Here is an 11926-nt window from a genome sequence, read left to right as displayed (position 1 = left end):
GATTAAAAATAGGTGCAAATTGCTACCATCTGCTGGACTGCTCCATGTTTTCTGTGCAAACCACTTTGTGCATCCAGTGCAGAAAGAAAGCAAATAGCACGAGCAAATATAGAGACCAAAACACATTTTTTTTAAATATTTAACCTGGAATTTCAATGCAGTGAAGATTTCTTCTCAATTTTCTTGCATTCAGGGTGCCATTACAGGGATGCCTCAGTAGGAGGTTTATGGAAAGAGCTGAGCTTCAGTAGATGACCTGAGGTTTGCTAGTGCAGGTTCTGGTGTATTATTGGAGAAGAAGCTGGCCAAAGCCGTCCACTTGTATCTGGAGGCCAGGATCCTATTAAGTGGGACTCTTAGACTTGTGGTGAAAATAAAACCGATGACTGGCTTCTGCACATTAAACTGGTCACTGAAACCTTCCCAGAACAAGCAAAGGCATAAACTGGCATCATGGTAAGAAGCATGAAAACAGAGATTCTGAGCCCTCATGTGCAAAAACTTGCATGGATTTCCTTCAAGATCAATTGATTTCAATTAGGGCTGCACGGTGACGCAGTTGGTTGCACTGTTGCCTTGCTGCAAGAAGGTCCTGGGTTCAAATCCCAGCCTGGGGTCTATCTGCACAGATTTCCCATGTTCTGCCGGGTACTCCGGCTTCCTCACACACTTCAAAACCATGACTAACTTGCCCCTCAGGTATGTACATGGTTGTCCATCCTGTGGGTCTGTGGCCTGCCCAAGTCCAGAGCTACAATCCTGCAGCTTTTAGATGCATCTCTTCCAAACACACCTGAGTTAAATGAATATCTTGTTACTGGGCCTCTGCAGAGCTGAATGACTGTTGGGGTAGTCATGGAAAATATGTTTTATTACAGTGGTCATGTTTGACCTGCGCAGAGCACAGACACGTAAGTCTACATGATTCTTATTCACGACTGACCAACAGAAGGTCAAATATTCTGGCTTTTGGTCCAGAATACCATCTCTGGTTGGGGGGACCATGTCCTTTCAATGGCTTTCAACGACCCTAAGGCTTTCAGACCCACATAAAACTTACTCCTGATGTTGGGTTTTGTTTAGGCCAGTAGCAGTCTTCAGGCACGTATCTCCTACATGTCTTAGGTGTTATCTCAATCCAACGAATAGTTTATTAGCAGGGCTTTAAAGAGGTAATTCAGCCATTTGAATTCAATTCGATTCACTTTATTTATATAGCGCCAATTCACATGTCGTCTCAAGACACTTCACAAAAGTCACATTCCAATTAATCCTTTGAAATGAACATTTTTAATCTGGCCTTCCAACACTTCTCAACTACACTTCTCTGGGCTGAAGTCCATCTCAATATCAGTCTGCCTTAAGACCTGCAACATTCATATATTTTATAGCATGTGTCTGAAATGAAAGTGTCTATGAAACTAAACCACTTAGAGTGGTTTGGACACCAGAGGCTGATTGTGGGATCCTCCTGGTTTTCTCTCTGCCTTACATTAAGGTTTTGTTTAATCTTGAATTTTAAGCTAAGAAAAATGCTACATCCTTTAAAGTTCTGAGAATTTTAAACAGTCACCTCAGTCAGACTTTTTCATTTTCTTACTCCAGTCAAATGATTCTTGGATCTTATCTTCATTTTATGATTTTCTCAATGTGCATCACTGATGTTTCGACTTTTATTAGTCTTCATCACGTTAATCAAGTCTACATTCCTCTTTACCATAGATGTCTCTCACTAAATGTAACACATCTGATAAATCACTGCGGCTTGTGTCTCAAACCTAAAGTGAATGTTAGTGATGCCTAACAGATAATCAAAGATTTGTCTCAAAGGGTGAAAAAACGTCAAGGGAGGAAGTTCAGTCACTGCGCTGTGGAAATACTGCCTGAAAAACATAACACTGAATCTGTTTCTGGGCGTTCTGCTCCGAGCCAGAGGTGATGGTGATGGTATTAAGGGATAGGGCGGCTCAATATGATGGCATCAGCTGAGATATCTGCCTATTTCCTTCTTTCCTCTCTTTCTCATCTGTGCTTCCATCACTATGTGACCTTTAGATGTTTGGGTAATGTCCCACTGTGAGAATCTGCTGCCGTGGCTGAATATTACATACATGTTCATAACACTTTGAATATATGTGATGACCACATAACTGCGATAAGTTGTGCAGCCCTAGTGAGGAAGGACTTGATTCTAGGGTCACAACGTAGCCTGAATTAGTAGATCTACGATCCAATGCAGCCTCTCCGCTGGTCTTTGCACTGACATCATGATTCTCTTGAAAAGTACTATATAAATTATTAGCTTAAGACCTTTTTCATTTTTAACTGTTAAATAAGCATATTTCCTAAGGTACACCAATAATACAATTTAAAAGGAGAGTAAAGGTGACAGAAAATGAATTTGATCGTATTATTTTGGAAGTATGAGCCTCTGTTATTTAGTCAACCGTTGTTTTTCTTTGTGTTTTTCTTTCATTGGACCAGATTCTGATAATCTGCAGTAAATTATAAAATCTTAATTTTTAAATGGACCAAACTGGACCCCAGAAAGAGACTACAACATACCGACATCCAGAGGAAATTTAATGTGTAGATCTTTAACTCATTTGGCATCACATCACAAAGCAGCAACCACCTGGACAAAACTTCAGCGAATATGAAAGTGCGTCTGAGACAGCGGCATGATGGGAACAAACAGGAGCATAAGAGACTACGTTGAGAGTCCTTTCTGTTGCAGGGCTTGAATCTGATGGAGGCACACCTTCTTGTGTTCGTCCACCCTCCTGTCACCCTTTGTCATACCACCTCCTCTCTCCCCCTCTCCACCACTTTCTGTAGGAGGCCCCTGGCGTAATGGCCCCGCCGAGGCGCGCCTCCTCGGCTTCTGGTCCGGCTGTCCCAGTGCTGCTGTGGAGGTCCAGGGGCCCCAGAATGTGGGGCAGGCCGGTAGGGGCCCCTTCTTCTCCCTCGCTGACCCCAGCCGCTACCAGAGTTGGCTCCATCTTTTGGGTCGTCAGTTTCTGAAGCTGACAGATGATTCGGATCAACCTGCTTCTGTGGTTTCTGACCCGTTCTGGTCCGACAGGACTCTGGGTGTCTTTGCATCTGTCGGCCGCCGTCTTCCTGAACTCTGATCATCTTTGAGTGATCAGAGCAGTCTGACGACAGAGAGAGCTGCTCCAACTGCTCTGTGATGGGGGCACCCTGCCCTGAATGGGGTTTGGGCTTTCCTCCTCTTCTCGGTCCCCTCGCCTGGTTCCGATACCTATGGGCCCGAAAGTCACTAAAGTGGGACAGTCCAGGAACAAAGTGCTCCGCTCGGATGGCAGAATCATTAGAGGAGGAGAACACTGGGGGGCCAGCAGAAGCATCGACCTCCGGGTTTCCACTTTCAGCCTCAGGAGGAGCCTGCAGGAAACAACGAACATCAGAACCTGAGTTAACTCACCACATTCATCCAGAATCAGCAGTTTCACACCTTCAGAGATCCATTTCACAACCGTCTGCTCTGATTCTTGTTCACAGAACAGGAGGCTTTGCTTTCAAACCAGTCTAAAGCTTCAACGATGAAGTAGCAGTTAGTTTTCACGATTCATTTGATTTAGTTTAATCATTAGTGTCAAAGTCTGTTTATTTGTCTCCTTTGGGAGAAATTAGCCTTGGACAGAGGGGTTGGTGCTCACATCACACTCTTCCGTTACATCACAGATAATTAATACATAAATATATCAAGAAAACTATTTTAAAGAGCACCGATTTATTTAAAGCACATCATCGAGTTTATAGGTTAAAAAAACTGAATAAAAAGTCAGTTAAAACAGCGCCATCTTCTCATGATTAGAAATAACTGAAGGAAACCTTGCAACCCTAAAAAGCACACATGGTGCCCCAACCTCTGACCTGGAGAGCCTAACTATTAATATAATCCTTGATTGTTTGTAATTTAATTAGAAATAAAGCTCAGTTTTGATAAAATCAACGTTCTTTCTCTGACCTGCAGTTGAAACCAGGGGATAAAATGCACAGAAAAAAAAGGCAGTCGGACATTAAATCAGTCGGGACTAGCAGAATTATTTCAGTAGCATAAAAGCCAGAATAATTTGATTATTTTGATATTTTTCTTAACCTTCTTCAGACTTCATGTTCTCAGCCTTACAAGCTTCTCATTTTTCCTCCAAACGATGGAACGAACCACAGGACATGTCTTCAAAAATGAGCTTCGACTTACGTTTTCTGTTGCCTTTGGTGTAATGCAGCAGTGTTCAACGTGTGGTCCAGGGGCCATTTGCGGCTAGTGGAATAGTTTTGTGTGGCCCCCCGACGGCAGCTCAAGAATTTGGCCCTCCAGCAAATTGGGATGAAGCAAATGGATTTTTTTATAAATTCTTTTTAGGATGTAAATGTTTTATTATAAATGTAGATCTTCTGATGTTGGAAGTATTTGGAACAACACATCGAGGGACTCCAGGTTCAATGAAAGGACACAGCCATTCATTAAACCTGGATGAATACAGCCAAGTTCCTGCAGAAGGTTCTGGTTGCTGTGAAAATTACTAAAAACATTTCATAGACCAACTAAATATATTCCAACCAGGAAGTCAGGAAACTGGACACCTTTCTTTTATTAAGCAAACGTCTGACTCCCTTTATCAGATCTACAATAATATGTTCTTTTCTGCTTCATTTGATTAAAATTTAGATTTTTTAATTTATTCCTGGGCAGATAAAAGCAGAAGAATTCTTTATTAAATTATTTTTTATTGGACAAACTGAATTATGGCCCCTGAGTTCTTTCAACATGGCAATTTTGGCCCGTGGTGCACAAACTTTGTACACCACTGTAATGTCTTCTTCTTCTCTGAGTGGCCTTTGAGCCCCGGTTGGTCCAAGGCTTGTTCCACTGTGGACAATAACACTCTCTGACCATCTCCAGCAGATATCTTCAAGATATCAGGACCTCCTGATATCTTGGCTGACCTCTATTTTTTCCCCATGATGTCACAGGAGGCAGCAACTTGTTCGAGTCGTTGCCTTAAAATACTTCCTAAGGTTTGCCTCCAATTACACCAAATGTTGGGAAATAACTTGAGACAAAGCATCTTCATCAATATCTGGGCTCTGAAGGTACAGTGAGCTTAGTGTATGTAAACTTCTGAATTTTATGGAAGTAATAGACATTATTTTGATATTAAGCAAATAAAAATAACAGTGATAATCCTAACTGACCTGATATTCAGACGTTGAGGAAAAAAAAAGGTCCTTTAATACAGTGAATGTAAACATGTGACCTCAACCGTATGTCATAAAGCTCCCTGATTGGGTCAAGCATTTTTCAACAGATAAGACAGCTGATTGCTCCACTTCCTTACCTGATCTCCTCTCACTTCCTCAGATCCTTCTTCTCTACACTGCTTCCTGTTCCTGTTTTAATCTGGTTTTATTGTTGCTGTTTTTTACTTTTTATTTGTACAGTGACCATGAGGGTTATGAGAGGTGCTTGTAAATAAAATGTATTATTATTGTGATTAATGCAGGTTAATATTCCTTATCGCTGAACATCACTGCCTTCATCCCTACCTCCTGGATGTGGATCAGGAAGCGGTTGGATTCCTCCTCAGGGTTGATGACCCCACCGCTGCACCTCTGCTTCTCCAGAAGCTTCTGGAGCTCCACCCACTTCCTCTGAAAGTCTGAGCCGATCGCTGCCTGATCAAGCTGAGAGAAAACACCGGTTAGAGTTCTGACCCGCCTGCCCAGAGCTGCTCCTTCATGAGAGCTGGGATTACCTCAGGCAGCTCTGGTGCAGGAGATGATAAAAGCTGACTGACGTCATACGTGAGAGGCTCTCTGCAGACGGGACACACCACCGTCAGCTCCTGTTGGAGGAAGCAGAGTCCAGATTTAGGTAGAGTTTGATTAAAATCTTTGTTTTTTTCTGTCCAGCTGCTGTTAACTGACCTGACAGCTGCTTCCATCTCTGGTTTTATCCTCCATCAGCTCCTTCTCCCTCTGCCGGAGCTCCCGCTCAGAGTGGCTGATGTAGCGGCCGAGGCAGTGCGAGTGGAAGTAGTGGTAGCAACTCGTCTTGGTGAAAGTCTCTCCCTCCTTAGAACCAGAAACACGAATAAATTCACTTCAGGATTTCAGAAACAAATATCTGCAGTCCAAACTGAAAGAAGTCTGAATCCACCAAAATGGCTCCTAAACCTTCTATCCAAACAGCTAATTTAATTTAATTTAATTTAATTTAATGCAGGAGATCGATAAACACCAAAATAAACAGCTTACCTTAAAGCCATAAAGGCAAATGACACAGTTTCCATGAGGAATATTGCTTTCAGTCAGGATTTCTTTAGCTTTCTGCATGGAGGCAAAGAAAACCAGTGATCACAGAAATGACAGAACATCTGCAATATTCGTACTTTTACGGCGCCTCATGTTCTGACCTCGATGAGCTGATACAGAACCGGTGAACCGAGCCACGACTGAGCCTCTGCCTGGAGGCATCTCTGGACGCTAAGCAGAAAGAAGAACAGATTATTAAAAGATCCGAGTCTTTGGCCTGATGGCGATGCAGGAAACTTTTTACCTGCTGAGTTTATCATCAGAGAGCCCACGTGGGTTGTGGATGGAGATGACTGGAGATGACGAGGGATACTGATCAAACAGTAGAAGGAAAGGCTGTCAAACGTCTTTAACCACGAAAACGGATAAAAAACTGAGAATATAGAAACTTTTTACTTTCTTTGTTGATTTAGTCAAGTTATAACCACAACCTTCAATGTATTTGGGGGTATTTAGGATGATAAACCAACACAAAGTAGAACATAACGATCAAGTGGAATGAAAATGAGCCTCTAGCCTTTTGGGTTATGTCTCTACCAGGTTTGCACATGTACAGACTAAAACTTTTGCCCATTCCTCTTTGAAGCAGCTCCAACTTAGCCAGACTGGATGAAGAGATGGACTGAGAGAAGGAAGGGGGTAGGGTGGGAGGTGTACATACCTGCTGATCGAGGGTCAGACGAAGAGTGAGACGGACAAACTGAGAGACAGGGTCCTGAGCTGTGGAAGGATACAGAACCAGACTCACCTCCCAGCCCCTGCAGAACCAAAAAACAAGAAAACAACAAATGAAGCTTCAGCTTAAACCAACCTGTGCAAACAACAGCTTATTGCGCCAATAAAGCCATTAAGATCAGCTGTGTGCTGTCACTGAGCTACAGCTGATGAAGGATTCTTCTTGCTGCAGATGAACTTTGACCTGATTTCCCACATTTTCCTGAAATCAATTTCCTATTTACGGATGTTTCATGAAATGTCACCGAGACAGCAATTCCATATTATTTTGTGCCTTTTATTTCTATTGTTAATTACACTAGTTTCCTTTTAGACCATTAATTCCTGCTCGTAAATATTCCCAAATCCCAGGCAGGATCCCAGCAGGAATGTTGCTTCCTCACCCGTCCTCTCTCCTGTCCACCTGCAGCTCCTCCAGGTAGATGGACTGCAGCACCTCGATCTCAGACTGAACCCTGTGGACACAAACAGCCAAACGTTCAGGTCGTTTACCGTTTTAGAATTGCTACAGCTAGCCTGTTAGCTTGTCATTAGCTAGAGTCTGCGACATTTTTCCAGATTTTCCTCTGAAAATAGCGGCCAACTGGGAGCTGGAGGAGGGGAAGCCGGATCTAAGTATGTCGTTTCTAATCTGTGAAAGAAACTCAGAGATGTTAACAACAAACTCACTCGGTCTCCGCTGCCATCGTTATGTTTCTGATGTTAGCTGGAATTAGCCGGATGTAGCCTGAGACTTTCAAAATTATGGCTTCAAAACAGGAAATTAAGAGTTAAAATGATGTAATAATAATATATAAAGAAGAATAGACGCTGCGTTGGGTTTATTCAAGATCAACTGGCTGCAGAAATGTTATCTAGCGGACTCCGCTGGAGCTCCTCTGCAGCCAGACCCCTCTCTCCTTGTCCCGTACAAACCATGCGTCAGCGCGTCCACCATATTGTGAGTGGCAAATTGGCTTTGGAAATTAAGATACCACTATTTCTGCAAAACGGTATATTCCCTTTAGAACAAGTAATACATATCATAGACACAGAATGATATGTAATCCTCTGCAATAAAAATGTTTTTTATTGGTCTGTTGTAATCTCCTAAAATTTCTTGTTTTAATTTTTGTAAACAGAAAATCATCATAATTAACAGAAATAAAGACTTGAAAACATCAGTCTACTTTTTTTTTAAATCTGTCAAAATCCTGAATCTCTTTTACAAAAACAGTATTTCGTGTGCAGGTGAATTAAATATTTAATTAAAAACGAAAATCTCCCATGAAAACAAAGTCTAAGGATTAAAAATCACTAAGCAACCCATACGTGGGTAAATACAGCTACTGGAACTGGCTTGAGTTCAACTGACGTTTATTCGTGTAACGTTAAATCTAATCTCAAGGCAGTGTATGTGCATTATTTTTCCCTAACTGTACGGTCTCTTGTTCTTAGTTTTTGTTTTCAATATTTTTTGTTACCTTTGCGTGAATCTGCATACTTCCATTTGACTTTCACATTATCACTAATACACCTGAATTTCTCCACTGTGGGATAATAAAAAATATTTCTATTTTAATCTGTTCAAAGAGGTTCAATTCATGTGCTCTGAATTAGAATCCATTTTACCCTGAATTTTATTTAGGTTAATCAAATTAATTCAATCCAATCATTCGGCCACATTCAGATCCAATGACACGATATGTAATTTGATCCAAATTGTACAATCAAATTCATAAAACTTCTGTTGGAAGTTAAATATCTGTCTATGGAAGCCCAGCCGATCACTTTGAGATCTGACTTTTCAGCTATCCCTCCTACCAAGCAAGCATCGGGCGACAGTGGGAAGGAACAACTCCATTTGAATAGAAATAACCCACAGCAGAACCAGAACCAGGCTTGTATAAGCATCTGTCTGTGATAAGAGACATTGTTTTGAGAGGACAGGAAAAAATCCCACAGATTCACTGATCCAGGGGTACCTTCTATGTTAAAGACAAACAGAGGATGCAGAGATAATGGCTCCAGCAGCTCAGTTAGTGGTTCTGTCTAGGAGAGAAGTACTTATTAAAGGTTGATTGACTGATTGGAATCTGATATCCACATTTCTTGTTACATAAGATCTGTAGCTCTGATGAGTTCAGTGGGCTGCAGAAGCTCCAGACAGGAAGGACAGGGAGTGCAGATATTCAGCGTACTGCAGAGAGGCAGCAGCACTTACAACAGCGGACTGGGATGTCGAGTGGGTGAAGATTGGCATTATGAGCACATTTGCCTTCACTGCTGACTGTGTAGGCGGACGCTCCATAGAAACCAGAGCTTGTTGCAACACAGATCTGTACTGAGTGCTGATACTCTGATATCTGGAGAGGCATCAGAGAGAAGATTGGCTGCAAATCTACTGAAGCTATGCCTGGTTTCTAATTGTTTTCTCAAATAAAATCTTTTTATTATTATTATTAAGCCTTTATTTCACCAGGCAAAACATTTTCTTCTTCTTATTATTAGTGTTAGATTGAAAGTGTAAAAACACTTAAATGAAAATGGGGAGAGGGCAACAAACATTTCCAAACATGCAACAAGCATTCTGCAGTCTTTTATTAGCTGATCCCTCAGGGCAGGAGGTCACTGGCTGTTAATATTTTCAATGGAAACCTGTTCATCATATATTCAACTCTTTCCTTGTTAGATTATTTTATATTGCATACAACATGCAGAAAAACTGCCTGACAACGTCGGGGCATGCTCCTATGAGATGTCGCATGGTGTCCTGGGATATCTCTTTCCCGATCCTGACCACGGCATCACTGAGCCCCTGGACAGTCTGAGGTTCAACCTGGTGGACCTAAACCTGATGTCCCAGAAGTGTTCTATCAGATTTAGGTCCGGGGAGCGTGGAGGACAGTCAATGGTATCAGTTCCTTCATTCCCCAGGAACTGCCTGCATATTCCTGTCACATGAAGATGGGCTACATTTTACTTTGCAGGCAACCTCTTACCTCAACTGTATCAATGTAATTATTCATTTCCAAAAACAGTGCAAAAACACACACGCTTCAGGATGGATTATTGCAGAGTTATTAATTATTATAACTCCAGTAGCAGCTTGTTTTCTCTGTGTTGTTGCTGAATCGACCCTCTGCTGTTTAGACTGTTTGGCTTGTTGTTTGCAGGTCCTGATAAGTGGGATTATTCAGCCTCACTGGGAGCACTGGACAAGTTCTAACTGGATCTTCTGCTCCTGCTTTTGCTTAATTGACTTTTGGTTGCGCAACGAAACATCTCATCTGATCCACACAACCTGAATTGTTTTCATGTTTTGTCCTAAAATTTTCCTCCTAATGTTTTGCATCGGGTTGGGTGTCCTGTGCCTATTTTGTTGTTGGTTACTCAGTTATGAACCATGCTGCTGTTTGGTGCTTCAGTCACAGATGAATTTAACACATTTTCTACATTTATGCCTTTTTTGACACAGCAAATCAACAACCTGATGATTTCTGTTGACGCAGTGTTTACTGCTGACCACATGATGGCAGTGCAGCGTAGCGCATGAATCCCCACAGACACAGAGCCATTGGAATAAAGTCCCACCTGCAGGACAAGATAGGACTGTTGAAGCTCCAGCAGAGGTGCCAGCCCCTGGCCTCTGATCTGCCCACAAACATCTGGCAGCTGCCAAGAGGGAGAGAGGGACATGTAGGTGGTGTGGAGCGGAGAGGAAAGGATGTTCTACTACAGGAGGCTGTGTGGGTGTTTGCTGCTGGCGATGGAGCGCAGGGATGATCCGAGCTGCTGGTGGTACCTCTGTGGAGCCTTTCCACATGGATAATTTCTGGAGCAGATCCCATAAATACAAGCCTCCCTCTGTCTGTTTGAAAACCTCTCCAACAGCGAATGGATGCTGAGAGCACCGAGGCGTTTTACTGAGAGGCCTCAGTTCGCACAGTCGCCTGTTAATATTTACATGTTAATGGGATTCAGAAACACTTGATATGTAAAATATGAGCTGCTTTTAATCTGTCAGCCTCAGGAAGGCTTAAATAGACCAATACAAGTATAACTGTAAGGTAAACGGAATATGACACATGGTTTTCAACATTTTCACAATAAAAAATCAACATTGTGACATGCGCTTGCTTAAGCAACATTTTGGGCCAACAGTGTTCTGAAAATGAATGTCTACTTCTGACTTTGTTACATTACAACCAAAATTATTGGGATTTTATGTGAAAATAATGCAAAAACTGAACTGGACAGAAAAATATCTGATAACCTTAATCAGAACCTTAATCAGAACTTTGTAGAACCACCTTTGGCTGAAGGTCCAGCTGCAGGTCTTTTGTTGCTACCAGATTTGAACATCTACAGACGCAAATCTTTGCCCATTTCTCTTTGTAAAACAGCTCAAGGTTTGCCAGATTGGATGAAGATCATCTGTGAACATCCGTTTTTAAGTCCAGGTCACAGATTCATGGCTGGATTGTGGCCTGGCCTTTGACTAGGCCATTCTAACACATGGATCTGTTTTGATCTAAACCATCCGGCATATCTCCATCCATCTTCCTATCACCTCTGACCCGTATCCCTGTCCCACAGCATGATGCTGCCACTACCATATTTCACTAAAGTGATTGGGTGTTCAGGGTCATGTTTGCTGTGACTCCTACATGGTTTGTGGCAAACTGCAAGCAGGTCTTCTTATGGATATCAACAAAGGATTTCTTCTCACCACTCTTCCATTAATGTCAGATGTGTGCAGTGCATGACTAACAGTTGTCACATCAGAAGATTCCCCCACCTGAGCTGTGGATCTCTGCAGCTCCTTCAGAGTTATCATAAGCCTCTTGGCTGCTTCTCTGATTAA

The 11926-nt window shown here is 42.2% G+C and overlaps 1 protein-coding gene and 1 long non-coding RNA gene across 2 annotated transcripts; one reads left to right on the top strand and one right to left on the bottom strand.

Annotated features, from left to right (window-relative positions):
• Positions 1 to 2562: 2562 nt before the first annotated feature.
• LOC124863680 (E3 ubiquitin-protein ligase RNF25-like) lies at positions 2563 to 8020 on the bottom strand. The gene is made up of 10 exons (XM_047358111.1): positions 7750 to 8020; positions 7464 to 7535; positions 7007 to 7103; positions 6590 to 6657; positions 6447 to 6516; positions 6289 to 6360; positions 5959 to 6105; positions 5787 to 5876; positions 5578 to 5715; positions 2563 to 3408 (listed from the first exon to the last, which is right to left on the bottom strand). Exons 1-10 carry the CDS (start codon positions 7764 to 7766, stop codon positions 2797 to 2799), a joined length of 1383 nt encoding a protein of 460 aa, XP_047214067.1. The 5' UTR covers positions 7767 to 8020; the 3' UTR covers positions 2563 to 2796.
• On the top strand, positions 7544 to 11185 carry LOC124863682. The gene is made up of 2 exons (XR_007037187.1): positions 7544 to 7695; positions 10538 to 11185. It is a non-coding gene; the product is annotated as an uncharacterized LOC124863682 (long non-coding RNA).
• The last annotated feature ends 741 nt before the right edge of the window (positions 11186 to 11926 follow it).

This window comes from Girardinichthys multiradiatus, chromosome Y, assembly GCF_021462225.1.
Source record: "Girardinichthys multiradiatus isolate DD_20200921_A chromosome Y, DD_fGirMul_XY1, whole genome shotgun sequence".
Taxonomy (NCBI): Eukaryota; Metazoa; Chordata; class Actinopteri; order Cyprinodontiformes; family Goodeidae; genus Girardinichthys; species Girardinichthys multiradiatus.
Note: the sequence above shows the minus strand (reverse complement) of the source record. Positions and strands in the feature narration are given on the sequence as shown.

Bases quoted from the DNA above. Each gene is read 5' to 3' on its own strand.
- LOC124863680 (XM_047358111.1), bottom strand. The intron at 5,716-5,786 runs GTAATCCCAGCT...GTTTTCTCTCAG, and splicing joins CTGCACCAGAGCTGCCTGAG to CTTGATCAGGCAGCGATCGG. The intron at 3,409-5,577 runs GTAGGGATGAAG...TGTTTCCTGCAG, and splicing joins TCCTGATCCACATCCAGGAG to GCTCCTCCTGAGGCTGAAAG.